A 19,605-nucleotide genomic window follows, 5' to 3' on the forward strand; every position below is an offset into this window, starting at 1 on the left:
TGCCAGCAAGATTCTTCTGAGGACCATGCATGCCTGACACATGGGAATCTACTTCTCATTTCCAGCCTAAATGCACTGAAAATAGCTGATACTTATTTGATCTCATACCTTTTACTTTAATAGTTCTTCCTCTTCAGATCTTTTTTACTGCTAGACTGAAGTTGCTAAGTTCTTCTTTTTATCAGTCTTCTCCAACAAATCAGAACCTAGAAGTGGTCCTTTGATCCCTTCCCATTTCAATCAATTTTTCTTGTAGCAAAAGTGACTCAGAATTTACAGTTATATCCAGGTATGGTCTCAACAACATTTTGTACAATGGCAGTCAAACATCTCTTTCTCTGTAGATATGCTGTGGCTGATATGGCCAGGATGACATTTACACACTTCTTTCCCATGCCACCTTGATAATCCATTACAAGCCATAAAAAAGATACTTTCTTACATCATTTGCAAATTAAATTTATTCCAGATAACTACTGTCATATGTTCTTGCACTAAAACTTGTAACTTTGATAGATCTCTCTGACCTGTGCGTACAGCTTTCAGTGCAATTTTAAAGGACAGTTCCAGCTCTTCTCAGTCAAAATTCTGGTAATCAGTTTCTAAAGGTATAGCAATGATGTACATAATTTTCCTATCCAAGGTGATGCTCTCTGCAATTAATTGCATGGCCTTAGGTTTTGCAGTGTGGTATTATAAGATTATTGCCAAAGGTGCTGTGCACTGCATACTTTTTAATTTGTGGCTTTGATCCCATTGGCACATAACACTGTAGCTCGACCTTAGTTTTTAAATAGCTCCAATGGCAAAACCCAAATGATAAAAAATTCTGCCTATTGCTTTTTAGCTTTATGTTTTTAACGTATAAAAAAAGTCATCTGTGTGCATACATTCAAGTCTTATTTTATGCTTTTAAAAATCAAAACGCAGCAGCTTCTAGAATTGTAGAATACATTCAGGCTTTCTGAAATCCTTCTCCTGACAAAAAAAGTGTGGGCCATTTCAAATCTGACAACTAAGTAAAAAGTACAAAGAGGACAGAAGCTGCTACATGTGGGATCGAATGGGAACCGGAGGATCTAAGGGAAAGGGGAGCTGTGCTCCAGCAGGTGCTGCTCGGCTGGATGACAGTCGAAGGGCCTGGGCCGGGAGCGCTGGCACTGCTGCACAGACAGTGGCACAGGCAGGCTGCCAGCGGCTCTTGGCTTCAGCTACACCCGAGCCCCCGCTAATCAGGGGCCACCTCATCCAGCACTGAAATGACCACCTTCAGCCTCATCACAGCTGGGCGTACCATGGAGCTGGGAGATCATGCCGGTCTCCCTGAGAGAATCCATAGACTTCAGCTTTTAAAAAGCGTCTCGCGGCTAAGGAGGGCAGAGAGGCAAACTGGCTGGGCTGTGCTGTCCGTTGGGTCCAGCCTTGCGTCTGCCCTCTGTTTAGCTTGCACGGCATCGCCACCACACCTCAGCAGGGCTGAGAAAGCAAACAAAGGAGGAGAAAAAGGGGGAAAAAAATACCCACAAAAAGCAAAGCAAACCAAACCAAACAAAAAGACCCAAGCCCAAAACCAAAACCATAAAAAATCCCCAAAAACAACAACAAAAAAAACCCCAAAAGAACAACAACAACAAAAAAACCACCACCCCAAAAAAACCCTGAGGGAACCATCCCTCCCCGCCGAAACTACATTTCCCAGAGTGCCGCCGCGCCGCCCGCTTCCTGCCCCTCATATGACAGATGCCTGGCCGAGCCATGGCGGAAGCGGAGGAGAAGGTAGAGGCTGTTCAGTAGATTGTGGCCGCAGCGCCGAGGAGCGGGGCTTTAGAGCGGGGCGGCCGAAACATGGGGCTGGGAGGGAAGCGGGCGAGCGGAGGAACAGTGCCCGTGCCACGGCAGAGGCCGGCAGCCTGTTCGGCGGGGTGCGGGGCCGGCGGGGACGGCCTCGGGACAGCCTGGCTGCGCCGGGGTGGAGGAGGGAAGGTGGAGGCGGCTGAACCTGGGTCTGGTGGGAACGGAGAATTTAGAAGTGTATCTGGCGCCACAGTGGACCCAAGATTAAAGAGCTGGAGGGAGGGTCTCTCCAAGGGACATAGGTGACATGACCAAGTTCATCTCCACAGGGGAATTTTTTTCTGAGACAGAAGTTGAGGAGTTTGGCGTTATTGCTCCCTAAATCGAGGGTGACCTGTTGTTCCCTAAACTGGGTGTTCTCCTAAAGCTCTCCGTGCCTAGGTTGCTCCTTCCCAAGAAAAAAAAGTAAAGCAAGAAGTGCAGTTCCCAGCCCTTTAAAGTACTTTTAAAATGTTACTTTGCTGAGCCAATATTTGGACAGAGAGGTGAGTTGTGCCATGTTTGTCTGTCCTGGATGCTTAAAGGTGGGAGAGTTTTAGAATTATTTCAAGGTAACTGGCCAGAGTTACAGATTGCTAACTGGTTTTCACCTTCCTTGCTGTTAGCGGTTTGTTGGAAGGGCTTGGTTTCCTTGGAGGAGCTTTTTTTCCCCAGGATTGGTGAGTTTTTAACTGTGGCAGCCTTTGGAAGGGTGAAACTCTGACAAGTTTGTCTAATAATACAAGAGATTAAACCAGCCTGTGTTTTGCTCTCTTTGGACTATGGTAGGAGAGTTACCGTATTAATTTCAGTTTATTTCCTGTGGGCAGAATGCACACTTCTACTGAAAGGGATATATATGTGTGTTGCGCATTTATGTTTCTTTATAACTCCAGTTTCATGGCTTTCACCTTCCATCAGGCTTAAGTTATGAGCCTAAGCATGTAGTTGATGTTTGTAAAAGCAGGGAAAGGGAAAACCCTGTACACATCATGTTGGAAAGCATGCTTAAGAATTTATTGAGAAGTTGTGTTGGATCCGGTAAGTGAGATTATAATGGTGAGAGATTACTTCACATTTCTCCGTTTTCCTCATCTGTGTTCCCTTACTTCATTCTTAGGCTATTTAAGCAACAGGGTTTGTCAGCTGGCTGAAGTGTACTGCTGATTTTCCCCTACAGTCTGAGACCTACTAGTGACTGCTGTTCCTACATGATTTTGGATTCTGGTTGTCTACAAATCCCTGTTAGGGGATTTCATTTTCACTGTTACAAGGTGACGAAAAAGTGGAAGTAGAGGATAATCCTCTCAGTTCGTGCATGTGGAGGGAGGGGAAGAAACCTAACAAAACCCTAGGACAATCATAACTGCAGTTTACTGTTCCAGTTTGCCTAAGCAAGTGGGAGAACCCAGGGAAAAAGCTTTTCATAGTTAAGTTGCAAGCAAAGTGATTTAGTAGATAATTATCAATTCTAAGCATATTCAGCTAAGTTCTTGTCTGGGAACAAATACAGTTTCTGCATTGCTTTCCTAAGCAAAGGCTTCCTCTCATTTTTTGCAGGTAGGTTATTTTCTGCAATAAAACATAAAGACCATGAAACATTTACCTGTATTTGTATGCTACTTGTGAAATTTATTATTTGGGGTTGTGATGCCTTGTGAATATAGTAGGGATACCAGGGTAGGTGTCCTAAATAAAAATAGATCGATATTTTCTTACTTCACTTGGACTGATTACTGGAATCAACTTCTGGCATGCCCTGATTTTGTATGTCAGTATTTTCTAGGGATGCCTTTGCACATACCAACTTCCTTAGTTAAGTGACTCAGGTGAGTGTAAGGACCAGCTGCTGTCTCAGTAAGTGGGCTGTTAACTCTACCCCTGCTGTGTTGGTCTGTCTCCATGGTGTTAGATAGTGTGCTCATCCTGAATGTAAGTTTCTGTTCTCCTAAGTAGCCACAGCGGTTGGAACCATGAGGGGCAGCTGTAGGTGGTGTAGCTGCACGAGAAAGTCTCATGTATACCAGCAAAAATGTCACTTGCTGTAAGTCCTTACCTTGTTTGGGAGAGCTTTTTTTTGCCAAACTATGTGAATAATATCAAAACATCATAATGGCAGTGCTAATAATTTTGATTCATTAAGGAGTTGAGTGGACAGCTCTTGGTATTCAAGGGAGAAAATCAGATTTTTTATTAGGAATCTGATGATACTTTCCATTGGACTTTGTGTGGTGTTTTAGCCCATCCAATCAGCTGGCAATGTTACACCGCAACGTTTTAGTTCTGTTCTCACTTGGTTATTGTTAAGTAGAGTTTAAGATGCACAAAGATACTATGTAACAAAATTGGAATTTTCTGAAAAGTTACAGCAGCTTGTGATTGGAGACTGGGAGACTGACAGACAAAGAGTTGCTTGCAAAGTCAAACCTAAAGTTAAAAGGATGGCAGGATTTTACTCCCTCTTCATCTTCCCTTGATTCCCATGGACTTCCTACTTGCAGTTTCCCAACTCACATCTCGAGTGTAGACTACACTGATAATCCTTCTATGGGATGAATGTTTTACAGATGGACCTGGCTGTAGTGAGTAAAATGGAGGAAAAAGATGTCAGTAATCGTGGTAGCAACTTGCACTAAGCTTCCAGTAGCAAGTGGAAGTGATGCTTTGCTTCTCTCCCCTCTGCTGTGATGGTCATTATGGGCATCAATGTGAGCCTCCACTAATGACAAGGAGTCTTTTGCTTTTGACATATAGGTCATAATCAGTGTATTTTATAAGCACGGAAAATAAATAAATGTGAGAAACAAAAAATTATGCTGGTTGTCAGTGCATTAAATTTTCTTCCTTTTCAATATTTTCCAATTTTTCTCTGGGCTGTTGGTAAGGGTGGGTTTTTTTTGGTTTTTGGGGTTTTTTGTTGTTGTTGATGGGTTTTTTGTTAGTTAGTTTGGGGTGTTTTTTTGTTCTCTGGTGAAATTCTGGACCTATTAATCTTACTCTTCAAAGACTCCTTCATAAGATTTGAAATGCTGCCTTCTCTCTTGCTTGTTCTTTGTTTATATCATATTTTATTGTTAAAATACTTACGTTCCCTGCTAGTGTATTAGTTGTAATCCTTCATTGCTGTTGATAAAGATAGATATGATTAGTAAATCTTAGTTTTGCTGACTTCTTTGAGGAGGCATTGCATCAGCAGATTTTTTCACTGGACAGACAAAAGATGAGCAGGGGTTGACTTACAAAATTTTTTTTTTTGTACAGTAGTAAGAATCTTGCCAGAAAGAGATGTTTTAAAGGTACAGTTGTTTCAAAGGCAGGAGAAAGCCGCGACTTGCATTAACAGAGGATGGGAAGGAGAAAGGCATTGAATGCTAGATTTCTATGGAAAATGGATTGGAATTTTTGATGTTTAAAATAAGCCTATTAACATCTGAATAGTTGAATAGCAAAGCTAATTTGTGGATACCTTGAGAATGCTATTCTGCCTTGCAAGTCAAGATATGGGCAGTTTCTTTGCAAAACTTGCTGCTGCTTCAGGAATAGGGGAAGCTATCAGAGGAACAGATTCTCAGTTGATCCAATCACTCTGTTTTAGGTTAACTGACTACAGTGTCTCTGCTGCTGTTGAGTATCAGTGTGGAACTCAAATGCAAGTGCAAGCACAAATCGCATATGAATGACAAGGATGGAAACTCTGAACTTTGTGTTTCTTTTGCATTTGAAAGTACTTTTTAAAGGGAAATACTACTCAGTTATGTATGTACTTAGTTAATTACCCTTTGTTCTTTGTTTTCTTTTCAGGAAACCAGGTCTAATGAGGAATCAACAGATGAATCTGAGGTAACCCTTGAAATGTTTCACACTCAAATCTGTGTCAGTGTAGTCAGCGCAAGTTTTTGTCAATATGGAGTGAAAAATACTACTTCACTTGTTGTTTTTAGAAGTTTGGCCAGTATTATGTAGCAAGGATTGTTAATCTGGGTTTGAATTATTAAAAAGAAGCTGTGAATTGCTATTAGAAGCTTCTTTATATTAAAAAAAAACCCACAATTGCCCCATTATAGGAAAATTAGTTATACTGAGAGACAAATTCAAATGCACATGCTTTTGTTTTGATAAAATGAAAATTTGTGAATATAATTATATATGCAGTAATACTACATTCAGGTAATCACTGTATTATTTTAATATCTTCGCAGTCTAGACTTAATCATGTCCTGTAGACTCTCTGTTCTCAAGATGATGTTTTATCAAAAATTGTCTCATGTTCTAGAGAGGTCTGCCTACACTGCTGTAAGTGTTGGGAAAGGAGGCTGGGGGTCACAAGAGGAAGTGAGTTACAGAGAGTTCGAGAATTTGTCCCTGAACAGTAATGTACTAACTCCAAACCTGCCATCATTGAAGGGATCATAAAAGATCTGGAAAGAGGTAATTGTCATCAGGGTGGTCTAGGATGGCTACAGGAAGGAAGAAATAAAGGTGGCTGAGCAGCTTCAGTTGCTGCCCACCAGCAAAAACAGATGACACAGAGAAGATTGTTACCTTGAGTGTTTCCGCCCATTATATATCTAAGTCCAGGTGGCTCCCAGACTTAAAAAACTTTAATGGACTTGCTATCAGGAAGATTTTCTGTTCTTTACCTTGGGACAAATCTTTATGCTTGAGATCTGGGTTTAAGATCTAAGCAGACAGAAATCCTAATTTCTATGACAGTGGATACTGCAGAGACTGTAGTGGTGGAGTCTGAAAAAATCTTTTTGCAGAGGATGATGGCTTTGTTTCTTGCGAGATAATTTTTTTCTTTCTGCCATTCATGAGTGGTTGTCTTAAGTGGCACTGCACGGCATTACTGGTGAGAAGCAGGGATTTCTTTGGCCCTGTGACATTGCTCTGTGGAACAGCTGCCTGGACCAGATTTTTTTTTTGCTCAGTGTGAAATGCTTTCATTCTGAATAGTGCTTTGTGATGTGGAGTGCAGATAAACAATCATTGGGCAACGACTCAGTACTCAGTAGAATAGTAATCCTCTCAAGGCTTGACATTCACAGGATAGCGAACACATACTTACTGAGGTGATTTTTTTTTCCTTTAAAGCCTATTGCAATGAAAACTTGTTTTAGCAGCATTTTTAATGACCTTTCAAGATTTCAGCTGGTAGTAAATCAGTATTTACAGCAGAATTAATCATGAATGGGATGCCAGATTGGTGTGGGTTTATTGTTTTTTACCTTAAGTAAAAATACGCATCATGCATCTTTCACAAAATTGAAAGTCCTAAAATTTCAAACTAGACATTTGTTAAAATTGATGAGTTTTTAATGTTAATTCCACATGCAGAGAGAAGTGAAAAGGAAGGTTTCGCACTAAGAATGTAGATGTTGGATCTAAAGAACAGTTGTCATTCTAATGTCTGTGAAAATGCTTTGCTTTAGTTGTCTTTGCATATTAAGTCCACTCTGTAGTATCTTGATCATCAGTAAATAGTGGATAGAATGAAACTCATTAGACTATTTCTAATGATTTTTCAGATGAAAGAAAAATGGTAAAAGCAGAAAGTGTAAATGTTCTCAGGGCTGGGTTATATTATTTGAAGTATGGTCAGAGCTAAGATCAAACTTAGGTTTCACTCCTATCTCTTGTGATCATAAAATTGTAATTATTTATTTTGGGTGGCCTATTGTTTGAATAATCAGGGATGGATTTTGTGGTGGTAGTACTAGAATCAGAGACTGTAATTCTTGCAGCCTTTGTCTAGTTTTAGCCATTAAAAATATTATATTTATGGCATGGATTTCACAGACATCTTACTATAGTACTAACAATTTTTACAGATACCATTACTCTTGCAATTAATTTAATTTAAATTCTTCTTATAAAATTGAATATTGTTACTAATAATTCCAGAGGCACATGGCACATATCCAACTTACATTATAGTTATATTTTTATTATGGAGGAATGCAACATTAAAATTTCTGATTTTGAGTAAATTATGCCTCTTTCTGAACTGGATGTGTAAACAAAATATGATTTTTTTTTTCCTGATGCTTTTACACTTTTGTGCCATTGTCTTAGCAAAGAATCAAATATACATTAATTCTGTCTCATGCAGCAGCTCTCTTACTATCATTCCTTTAGCATCCTCAGCAAATAAGATTCTAATGCTATTTTGCTACCTGCTTGGTTTGTTTTGAATTACAGGCTCTTTAACAATTGCCAGGATGCTTATTTGTACAGACTTGTTGGTAGAGCTTAGTCATAGGCCTCAAATGTGGGAATCTGCAAAAATTGACTGTCCTGAATGTACGTCATCTAAAAGCTCATTAATGTAAGTTTGGTTCCACTGATTGATTGTTCCACAGGAAATAGAGTTCCTAAAGGTGCCCTAGTGTAAAATACTTCTCAGCTGTTTAAGTCAGAATATGTAAAATGAAAGGAATCAATTAGCAGAGATGATGCATTTGTTCGGATGTTAAGCAGACCTTTCTTTCAATGTAGAGATAGCTGCAGTTACATGTAAAATTTGTGGAACTTGTAGCACTTGTAGAAATGTGATAGATCTTTCCTGGTAACTGCAGTACAGCTGACACTTTTCTTTCCTGTTCTTATATATGATTTGGCGTATTATGAGCTTTTTCTTTTGCTGTAGACAGACTGCTATATATTAGGATATGGTATGATGAGGAAGCTGTTTATCTAACAGCCTTCTAATTCTTAGGAGAAAACCTCCTTATTTTGCAAGGTAATTTTACTACCGTCTTGAAGCACAGTTATTTGCTTTTTGTATCTTTGGCTCCAGACATTTGGTTTTGGTGGTTTTTGGTGCATTTTTGGTTTTGGGGATTTTTAAATTTTTTTTCTGAAGTATATTTGCATTACTTATCCCAACCTTGTCTAATCATCAAATATGTTAGATCTGAGGCTGGATGTGAGCAGGTTTGTTTAGCCAAAAAGTCCTAGGTTTCATTGGCTTATTTAATTTTATTTTATAGCACCTGTTTGGACTGTCAAATTTGATGAGATCTAAAAAATAGACAGCAAAGTAACCTGACTTTTGGCTATTTGTAAACTGTGGAGGAAAAAAAGCTCCATAAATTATGTATTGCCTGAATCTGAATTTCTTTTCAAATTATTCTTCCTTGCAATGCGTCTGTTTCTGTAAAATCTTACTTTTCACAATTGAGCTGTTTTCTGTCAGATGGATAGCTATGTTTTGCCAGATAATTAGCAAAGGATAAAAGTCTTAAAATTTTCTCCTCCTTTCTAATTTTGTACAGGGTCTATGAGCAAATTGTGCTGACTCAGCATGTGACTTTTTTACAGGAAGCACCCTTTCAAAAACAAATGTCCCTGGAATTATAAAATGAGTGTTATGACCCAAGAAATGATCCTTGATTATGTAAGGCATTTCACTGATTTTGGGGTTTTTTTGGATGCTGAACTACAGTAGAAATTTTTTGGTTTGCAATTATTTGTTTGTTAAACCACAAAAAAAAAAAAAGCCATGTGGTTGCAGATGTTAATGTTCTGCAAAGAGGTATTAGAATAGAATTTTTTTTTAAAGTTGCATTGATACCTGTATTTTTTGTTAGATACACAAATGTGTTAGTAATCAGTATTGCATATATTTCCATTCTAGCATATCTATTTTTATACATCCCCTTCTTACGTTTTTTTTCTGTCTTGATCACTGTTACCCTGTGAAAATGACATGTTTGTTCATTTAGTTTCTTGTTTTGTTATTTAAACACTATATTAATAAATTCTATAAGAGTTTGTAGAGAGAAAGGTATTATAGAAATTCATGGCTAATCCAGTGCTCAAACTATTTCTAGTGGTTTAGAACTATCCCTGTCTCTTTTACCTCTGAAATTAGTAGTGGTTTTGTTCTTTCAGGTTTTGAAAACTGATCAGAGCAGGAACACAGTTACAGAAAAATGTGAGCCTTAAAAAGAGGCAACTAAAAGCCTTGATGTTTTCTTTCTCTTTTCACTGCACTCCAAATTTTAGTCTTGTAGGTTGGGTCTAGATTAGGTCAAAGCAATTAAATAATTTCAAGTAAATAAAGCATCTGGTGAAAAAGGCTCCTTGTCATACTGTGTTTCCATCAAATGTTCTCTTATCATGGAGTGTGGAGCATTGGGCTGGAAGAGGTAAGCTCTTCTGTGGATAGTAGCATTTGAAGGGGCATCAGCATTGCAAGAAAAATTGATGCTTGAAATGTAAATTTGGCTACTGTATGTTAATCCAAGTTGTCTTTTTTTGTCTTTTTTGTCCCATCTGACCTTTTCCAAAGTACTTATTTTAATCATGCCTCTTTTCCTTATTATTGAATAGTTGTACTCTAGGTTATTTTTTAAAATGTAGAACGGGAGAAAAATGCTCAAAAATATCTGGGCAGATATATGTTTCACATATCTGGGCAGTCTGAAGAGAGATCGCTTCCCTCTGCACGGCTTTAAATTAAATTGGCCTTTTAAATTGGGAGAATGGAAGAAAAAGTTACATAAATTCAAGTACAAAGTTCTCCTTATTGATGAGAAAATGTATAATGCAAATAATTTATCAATTTGAGTCAGTAGGATGAGCGTAGTAAATTATTTATTGAAGTTTAAATGGAATCTTTTCATACATTAATTTGAAAAACAAGTTTGCAGTGACTAGTAACTAACATTATAATAAACATCATTAGAGGATTGACTTGCAGGAAGAAATGGATTATTGCTATATTCTTTCAAGATGTTCTGGTTTTGGGTGAAAATTAGGTACTTCATTTAATGAGCTATTAATATTAACCAGAAGTGCCTGTTCTATCTGTGTGTTGTGGAATACATAAAAAGTAAGAATGCTGGTGGGCTTCCTTCATAAATGAAATGCAATTGCAGAGCTACTGTGTTAGCAGAGTATGCAGATGTGGCTTTTCCAAAACACTAAACTTACTTCTCTGCATGGAATAACACTCTTGGCTGCTAAAAGAAAGTAACAGTGAAATTCAGCTCTTCCCCAGTGGTGGGAAGGTGAACTTCAAAAACTGCTATTCCCAAAACTGCACTGTCAGGTTTTCATATGCAGTAGATCACAAGATGGCAACTGTGCTGCTTCAGTAGTGTTCAAAGGGGAAACAAATGTTTGCCCAAGTTCCTTACTCAGCAAAAGGACAATAAAAGTAGAAATGCATAGCTTCATTGAGATTTGAACTGCGTTTGGATTTTTATGTGCTGGAATTGGATTTGGACTGGAAGATAAAAGAGCCTATTCTGTGCTGCCTCTGTATGTTGCACTTGGTGTGGATGGACTAATCCTATGTTTTTGAACACTGAAGTGGATTTGGAAGTTCTCAGGTGTTCTTTGTCATGCACAAAACTACCAGTAAAATAAATTGATGTAAGTTGAAATGAAACCAAATTGTACTATATGGACATTTTGCTACTATTTTTTTAAACATGCCATTTATGAGGATTGCTTCTGTAGTGTGTCGTCTGTGTGTTATTTATGCTTCAAAATATGGCTGGTGCCCAGCTCCTTCAAACATGTAGGAGTAAATCTTTAATTGGTGTTGTACAAATATAGTCTAATACTCAGTATGCCACAACAGTTTTGCGAAGAAATAAAATGCTCTCTGCTTTGTTTTTCATCTGTGTGTGTCATTTCATACTGTAAATGCAGCCCATTTTGAGACATATTCACAGGCAGCCATATCATCTTCATTCCATGCTCCTGGTGTATATCTGCATTTTCCCAGGGTATTAAATAAATTCCTGTGGAAAATGCATGGGGAGAACAGAAAGCTACGGTGTGAAATTTTACGATCCTAATCCATATTTACCAATTTTTCAGCTAGGTACTAGAAAAGCATTGGTGATATGCCGTGTGAACAATTGTAAAGGAACTAGATCAGAAGTTATTCACATTTTTCACTGAACTAACATTACTATATTTTCACCATAGAATCAGGGGAAAATATTTTTAGTATCATAAGTCACAAACATGCTGTCATAGTTTAGAAATTTCAGTCTTCATGCCTGTTGTTTCCTTGTGTAGCAATAGCTGCAGAATTGAAATTAATTCTTATGCAAGTTGGAAACTTCAATGAGTTGCTAGTTTTTATTCACTATTGCTCTACCTGCTTTTGAATCAGTGATTTCAAGATGAAATGTTCTTTGCTATTCTCATTCTTAAATCTTTTTTTTTTTCTGCTTTGTTGAAATTTTTCTGTAGGAACACCTTTTGATATGAAAGTCATGGAGGAAAAGAGGTTTATGTTCTCTTAGTGAGCTTCCAAAGGGCCTGGTAAAGGGCTCAGGATTTAAATTCAGCACAGTAAATAAAACAAAAACTTGCAGTAAAATTGTATTCCAGTTTTGGTACTATCAAGCAGCCTGGTTAAGGGCCTTAGTCTGAGCTTTTCTTGATATTCCTGTAGTGTTAAATGTTTGATTACGTTGAAACAAATTGAGTAAGGATGCTGATCCTGAAAATAGCATAGATAGTCCCTTTATCACTGACGTAGGAGCACAAGTCTAGAAACTAAATCCTAGAGATGGAGAAACGGTAATGATGAAGCTGCGCTTCATAATAGTTACACATCCTACTACAATAATTCTACTTGTTTATTCTGTGGCACTTGATTCTTCAGCACAAGTGGATATATCATCCAAACCAGTGGGGGATGGAATGCTTTCTTCTGCTTGCTTCTGGATTTTTTTTTCTTTTGAAAGAAGGCAGAGTAAGACCTAAAAATGGCCAGCAGGGAAGGTGTGTTTGCATCACTTTAGAACACAGAAGTCTTTTAAAAAAACAACATGGGTACATCTAATTGAAGAGCTCTAGTAAATGAGTTTGAGGTGCTATCTTTTTAAGGACCAAATTAGCTCCAAATTACACTTTATGTGTTTCTTGCTTATACAGAGTAACAATCGTCCAGAAGTTTTGCAACAAATGAAAATTTTTAATCTTCGTTATGAATTTCCAGCTCCTTTTTCCAGAAATAATTGCAAAAAAAATTCAGAAATGAAAATTTTAAATCTTTGTTATGAATTTCCAGATACTTTTTCCAGAAATAATTTTTTAATTATTTTTCAAAACTGTAACATAAGTTCCAGTCAGTGTGAGAAGAAACAGGACTTGGCCTAGGTTTTTTCCTGACTTCCATGTCAGAATGGCAGGCAATGGGTTGTCTTGCGTGCAGTTTCTTTCAAAAGTGGCAGCGTCAGAGGCAAATGCCAAAGAAGCCGGATGTTACAATGGAAGAAATTTGAGTAAATAGCTGCATCTTTTGCAATGATAGTGTTCTGTCCTCATTGGCCACCTCATTAATTTGCATCTTTTGACAGTTTTGACTTCTAAAACTTTCCAAAGACAAACCTCCCTCCTATCCCCATTCTGACTGGAATTGGTCATCATCTTCAAATAAGTTTTTCCAAATGGTGCTGAGGAAGAGTAAGACTCTGCTGGTTTACACACTTAATGCAATTAATAGCGGGTCAGATTACATGAAGTTGCTGTGAAGAGCATATTTGCTTTTAGGATAGAGGGAAGTGGACAAATATCCAGAAATATTCCTGTGTTCCTTCTTATATCAAATAGATAATATACCAATTTAATGTGTAGGGTTCAAAACTTCTACCCTTCATCTTTAAATTACAAGTGATGTTCTGATGCCTGCAGTCATAAGGCAATAGTAGGATTTATAAAGACTGACTGTTTTGACTGTGAAATGGGAATACAACAAGGAAGACAGGGAGAAGGCAGATTTACCTCATCACAGGTATAACCTAGTTGTTATTGCACTTAAAGCTGTGAGCAGGGTAAGCCATTTAGTAGGTAAATGTTAGGAGTTTTTCTTCATTTTCATGTTCTCAAAAACCAAAATAACCTATTCATTGTTTTTACCAAATAGTACAGGGATTTCAATGTGATGTAGGGTGGAAGTTAAAGGGATCTCTCAACTGTGTTATGACATGATAATGTTACTTCCTCAAGTTCATCAACAGATGACAGCAATTTGTTACAGCTTGCTGCTTAGTGTTTTCTTCTTTAAAATTAAGATTGTTAACCCTCCTACATTTAAGTCATGTGTTGCTCCCACACGATATTTTCACTTGCAGTAGGTTTTTTTGCTAGATTTTTTATTCATTTGCCATATTCCCATGTGTAGCAAATGGGCAGTGTGTTCATTTGCGTATGTCTACCCTGAATTAGTAAATAAAATTCCTTTTTCCTTCCATGAATTATAAGAACATCTGTGCTTTTAAGGCATGGACAGAGGACATGGAAATATAGGATGGTAATTGTCTGCATTTCTGAATCCAATTGCTCAGTGGTCAGTCTTGATCTCTGTCCCCTGAATGTCTGCGAGCTGGTGTGGGTGTGCTGCTGGGATGGGAGCTGTGCTCTACCTTTTCCAAGAACCAACTTTAGTGTACTTGGTGTGGTACACTGGATTCTGGTGTCTTGTGAACAGCTGTTTCATGCCAGGTTATAAGCAGTCATTAAAAACTGTATAGGAGAGCTATGCCCTGAGGGTTGCCTGGCTGGAAGTGAGCTTCCAACTGTGGACATGGTAGTTTTGAAGAGAAAGAAGATGGGGCTCTTGACAAGCCCACTGAAAAGTGTTGAAATTGGACTTGGAGTCTAGGCTGGGAGGGCTTGATAAAGTGTTTGAGGGGAGCTAGGGTATCAGCAAAGATCCATCTGAGGGTTACTAGGGGACGAATTAGAGGAGATTTGTAAGGGGCAGGCTAGGGGCAGACTTGTGAGCCTTCAGGACTCTGCACTCTTAAAAATGGAGGTTAAGTGCAACAGTGGGAACCAGCGCCTTTAATCTGTGTGTTTTGGATAACTGGATTATAGGTGGGATTGACTGGTACTTGGAAGGCAGTCCTTCAGCCTTTTAACCTTCATAACATTGTCGCAGGCAAAGTCACTGTTTTCCTTTTCTATTCGCATCCCAAAACTGAGAGTAACCCTGTCAGCAGACCCAGTCATGCAGAGCTGCAGTAGAGAGTTGCTCTGCCTGCATCTTGCCTTACTGTCCAGACAAGGCTGAAGAATTTGCTCTTAGTTGTATCTGAGTAAGGGTGTCTAAACTGGAGCATTATTTCCAGGGTGAAGAAACTGTGTGGTTTGTCAAGCCTAATTACTGCCATTACGTATAAGCAAAGTATGGTAAGTCGCAGTGTTGGAAAAGTTTTCCAGCAAAACTTGTGTTAGTTGAGCAGGCCTGAACAAAGCCTCAGCATAGTCAGGCCTCAGTAAAAATCCTAACAAGCTGTCGTGAGAAACTAAGACCTGGGAACCACAGCTGTGCTTCTGGGCTGTAAAAAGAATGTCATGAGAAAAGATAGGGAGTCAAGAGTGTTACGAGAAAGAATTAAGGGAGTCACCAGGAGGTTCCCTGAATATGTGAGAACAGATATGTGTGTAGCTATAATTAGAAACATCTGTAACAGTATATAAGTTTCTCGTTTGGTGAAATAAAATGGAGCTTGCTTCATGACTTATATTAAGTCGTGTGTGAGCTCTCTCTCGCCGATCGTCAAATGGTGACCCCAACGTGATACGGAGACACAGATAGCAGGACTTAGGACTCTGCTCCGAGAAGCGACGACCATGGACACTGGCAGCAGAGTTTATGACCCTGTTCCAGAAAGAGGTGAGAACGGAGAGGTACCGGAGCAGCGCTGGTGGGCTAAGATCATCGCCCCTGCTTGGGGGGGAGGGATCCGAAGGCTCGGGCTGATCAAGACCTGCTTCCGTGAGGGCTACTTCAGAAAAGCTGCAATTGGTCACCGCAGAAAATAGAGAGACGCCCCAGCGGTGCGCTCTGACGGCGGCGACCAAGGTACTTTAAACCCAGCTGGACCAAAATGGAGATGGAAGTAGCCCAATGTTTATTGTTATGCTTTTTAGAAAAGCATGGACTGAGTAAAGGCACTCTATTGCAGTTAGCTGACCTGATTGTGGTAGGACAAGCCTATGGATTTTTTACAAATCCTGTTACAGTATTTGAAGTAAAGGAGTGGTTAAATTATAGAGCTAGTTTACTTCTAGAGGGTAATAAAACTGCAAAAAAGCTTGGCAAACCGTGGAGTAAAGTAATAGCCTGCTTACAGCAACATGCAGCAGAGCGAGAACTTGCAAAAGTAACAGCAGAGAAAGTGGCAGCCGCAGAGAGTAGAGAAAAACCTGAGAGTTGCCGTCCTGCCTTTAACATGCAAAAGACTTTGGCAGCCGCACAGCCGGGGGAACCCCCGCCGCTGGGGGGTGGGAATCGATCTAGCCCTTGGGTGCCTTTGGGGTCTATGCAAACTACGCGAGCGTTAAGCACAATTGAAACAGCTAATATGCCCGATTGGATGAAAAAACTCTTCTTGTGTCAATGTGTCATAGAACTTAGCAACTTTACAACGAAAAACATCTTAGCTGCTTTATTTGAAAGTGCCACTGTTGAATTTTTGCCAAAAGCCATGTGGATACAGCACAAGAATAGCCAGCAGCCACCCCGTCGTTATCGATGTGGCAGCAAAGAACACATACGAAAAATTGTAACGAGAAAGTTTGGTGTTCCCGCTGCAGCAGAGATACTCACAGCACAGAAGCTTGCAAAAACAAGAAAAACAAACAGAAAGCGACCTGCTGCCGCGCAACAGCGGCAGTCTCTACCCTCCGCCGCACGCTGCCTGAATCCCACACGCAAACACCTGTGGCGGAAGTTGCTCCAACCACGGTTTCCGGTCAACTGGCAAAGAAAGCGGAAGTCACAGAGGATACCCCGGTAGGCGGAGCCGCAAGCCATCCATGCCTCCTTCACCGCCCCAACTGTTACATCTGTGGTGAAGTCCTAAACTCTACCCCTCCCCAAGGATGAAGAAATGATTGACAGCTTCAGCAGCGAACCAGAACTAACCAACAGCATTGCCAGCAGAAACAACAGACTAATACCTGAATTAGAGCTGCAAATGCAGATCTTTGAACACGTTCTCCAGCTGTTCTCCCCAAGACCTCTAATTACTCGCTTTGCCGGATGAAACACCCATTGCCAAGTGCCAGCCGCCTTCTGCTCGCTGAGACCAACACCGAGATCAAGACCGTTGCTGAAATGGTGCAAGCAAACACCAGCTGCATCCCAAGATGCCCTTGTTAAAGCTCCAAAAAGCAATTTGTGAATGTGTTTTCAGAGTACCCCATTGTTTAGTGCAAACAAGTTATAGTTTGTACTTGTTTCCAGCTCTTCACAAATGAAAAAGCATTGTAACAATATAATTATCCTGATAAAAAATGACACCTTAATTGCTAAAGCCTTGAACAAAAGCTGAATTTTGCTAAAGTGTTGCTTAAGACAGTGTTTGTGTGTATGTGTGAATATTGCAGGCCTGCTGAGAGTGTGGTTTTGATTTCTTGAGAGTTTTGATGTGTGAATGAAACCTATGAGTAAAGTTATACTGAATAGTTTAAGCTACCTAAGTATCATTAAAGTTAGATTTAAATAATACCTTAGTAAGTTTACCTAAGACGAAAGCTAAGCAAGATTGAAATAATAGAAGTATAGCAAATTGCATAAAACTTTAAATTCTGTTAAGTTTTAAATTCTGTTAGAGTTAAGTTTTGTTGAAGTGATATTAATTTTAAATTCCATTGTGGTTAAGTCCAATTATAGTCTAGTCTCTTCAGTGTTACTCAGTTTACTATTTGTTAGTTTCAAATCCAATTTGTTAAGATTAAGCTTTATTAATTTTCAGTGCTATCAATTTTAAGTTTTAAATTTGTTAGTTTATATTATTATTCACAAAAGCCTTTGCAGTTTTATCTTCCTTAAGTCACAGTTAAATAATAATGTCCACTGTTTTCAAGTATTTCACCTCACCTTATATAGTTGTCTACAAAAAATAGTAACATGTTAAGATACTCTTCTTATTGATATTAATGAAAGCTTGCTTATAAGATGTTCTAAGAAAACCCTCCTACTTAGGGCCTAGGCTCTGGCCAAGCCTCGGTCCTAACTAGCTGGGAAATATGCCATGAGTCCCAAGTGTTTCTGCACCAAAATGTGATCAAGTAATTTTGACTTAGCAAATTGAGCTTATAAAAGCTAAACCTTCTTCCAGGTAAACTTGGAGTCCTTACCCGGGAAAAGTTCTCCAGGCTTTGCCTGTGAAGTGAATGTTTTCAGCAATGGCAGTTCCTGAACCGTGGCAACATAACTAAATAACTAGTGGTATTTCCTTAAGTACATTTATAATAATTGTAGTAATAAAGATTACTTATAGCAAAGCAAATTAATCTGATGACAGACAACGTCTGTTCTCACAAACAAAATGGGGGAATTTGTTGGAAAACACAGTATTCTGGCAAAACTTGTGTTAGTTGAGCAGGCCTGAACAAAGCCTCAGCATAGTCAGGCCTCAGTAAAAATCCTAACAAGCTGTCGTGAGAAACTAAGACCTGGGAACCACAGCTGTGCTTCTGGGCTGTAAAAAGTATGTAATGAGAAAAGATAGGTAGTCAAGAGTGTTACGAGAAAGAATTAAGGGAGTCACCGGGAGGTTCCCTGAATATGTGAGAACAGACTGCAGATATGTGTGTAGCTATAATTAGAAACATCTGTAACAGTATATAAGTTTCTCGTTTGGTGAAATAAAATGGAGCTTGCTTCATGACTTATATTAAGTCGTGTGTGAGCTCTCTCTCGCCGATCGTCATCTCAGTGTTTTAGCATATAGCTATTAGAAGAAGTAAATATTTTGGTGTGAAATATGGTAAAGAAGGAAGTGAGAAATTATGCACATGGATCTTCCTGGGATGATACTGAGAATATGGAAGCTTCTGTCTGGTTATCTGGATTACCAGATTATCTGAGCTACATTTAGCCTAAATATGATGTGGATAGAGGAAACTAGAGATGACAGGTAAGTGAACCTGCTTGTCTGAGGGATTTGGTGTTGGGTATTTTCCCTGTAAATTTTGGAAAATGTGGTTTAGCAAATGTAAAATCAGGTTCCTTTATAAATTAGTATGTCTTTACGTTGAATTAATGGAGATAGTCGGGTCCTAACAAGGGTCTGACAGCTGAACTGGAAAGGATAAAGACCAAAAATAGTCATAATTTCTTTATTGGACCAAAGGAGGCATTATGACCCATTTAGTACAATTCCCAGGTGTAGAAATTACCTGAAGGTTTAAATAAAAAGATCTGTCTGTATCTTTTGTTGGGTAGTACTTGTCTCCTTGTGGAAATCTTGTGGTAGTTAAGTCTGTAAGGTGCTTGTTGCACTCGCTTGTCCAAAGTAAGGTTTGCACAGCCTTCCTGGGTTCAGTCCTGCCCTTCCAAGCAATGCTGCTGATAGGAAGAGCTTGCAGACAGCTGGGGGGGTCAGATGATGGTGTAAAACCCCACTGATTATGTGCCTTTCATAATAGTATTGTTAGAAGTCATTTATTCCACTTCTCAGCAGGGTACCAGTCGCTTGAATAAGTACTCTCTGCTCCCATGTCAAATAGGAGATGTACAGATGAAAGGTCCTTTCCAACCAGTCTCACAGGCCCTCAAAACTAAAGCTGAGACAATCAGTCAACACCCTGGTCAAGACATTATTTCCATTAAAAAAATTAACAGTTGGAGATGGTTATACCTCAGATCAAGTCAAGATGCTAAAACCAAGAAAGGTAATAAATGAGCAAACTGGCAACTCACTTTTGCTGGGTATTTTGCTGCACTTTGTGCTTCTGCATGTATAGAAGATAAATAAGTAATTATCCCTGGAGACTTCCTTT

The 19,605-nt window shown here is 39.1% G+C and overlaps 1 protein-coding gene across 1 annotated transcript in view; it reads left to right on the forward strand.

The window, feature by feature from the left end:
* Positions 1 to 1,662: 1,662 nt before the first annotated feature.
* Positions 1,663 to 19,605, forward strand: part of VPS41 (VPS41 subunit of HOPS complex) — a 112,516-nt gene continuing 94,573 nt past the window's right edge. The window contains exons 1-2 of the mRNA XM_085051602.1: positions 1,663 to 1,776; positions 5,635 to 5,673. Of these exons, the coding sequence (XP_084907728.1) occupies positions 1,741 to 1,776; positions 5,635 to 5,673 (75 nt within the window). The 5' untranslated portion in view covers positions 1,663 to 1,740. The remainder of the gene's footprint in view (positions 1,777 to 5,634; positions 5,674 to 19,605) is intronic.

Source organism: Lichenostomus cassidix, chromosome 2 (assembly GCF_008360975.1).
Source record: "Lichenostomus cassidix isolate B80296 chromosome 2, HeHo_3.0, whole genome shotgun sequence".
Classification (NCBI taxonomy): domain Eukaryota; kingdom Metazoa; phylum Chordata; class Aves; order Passeriformes; family Meliphagidae; genus Lichenostomus; species Lichenostomus cassidix.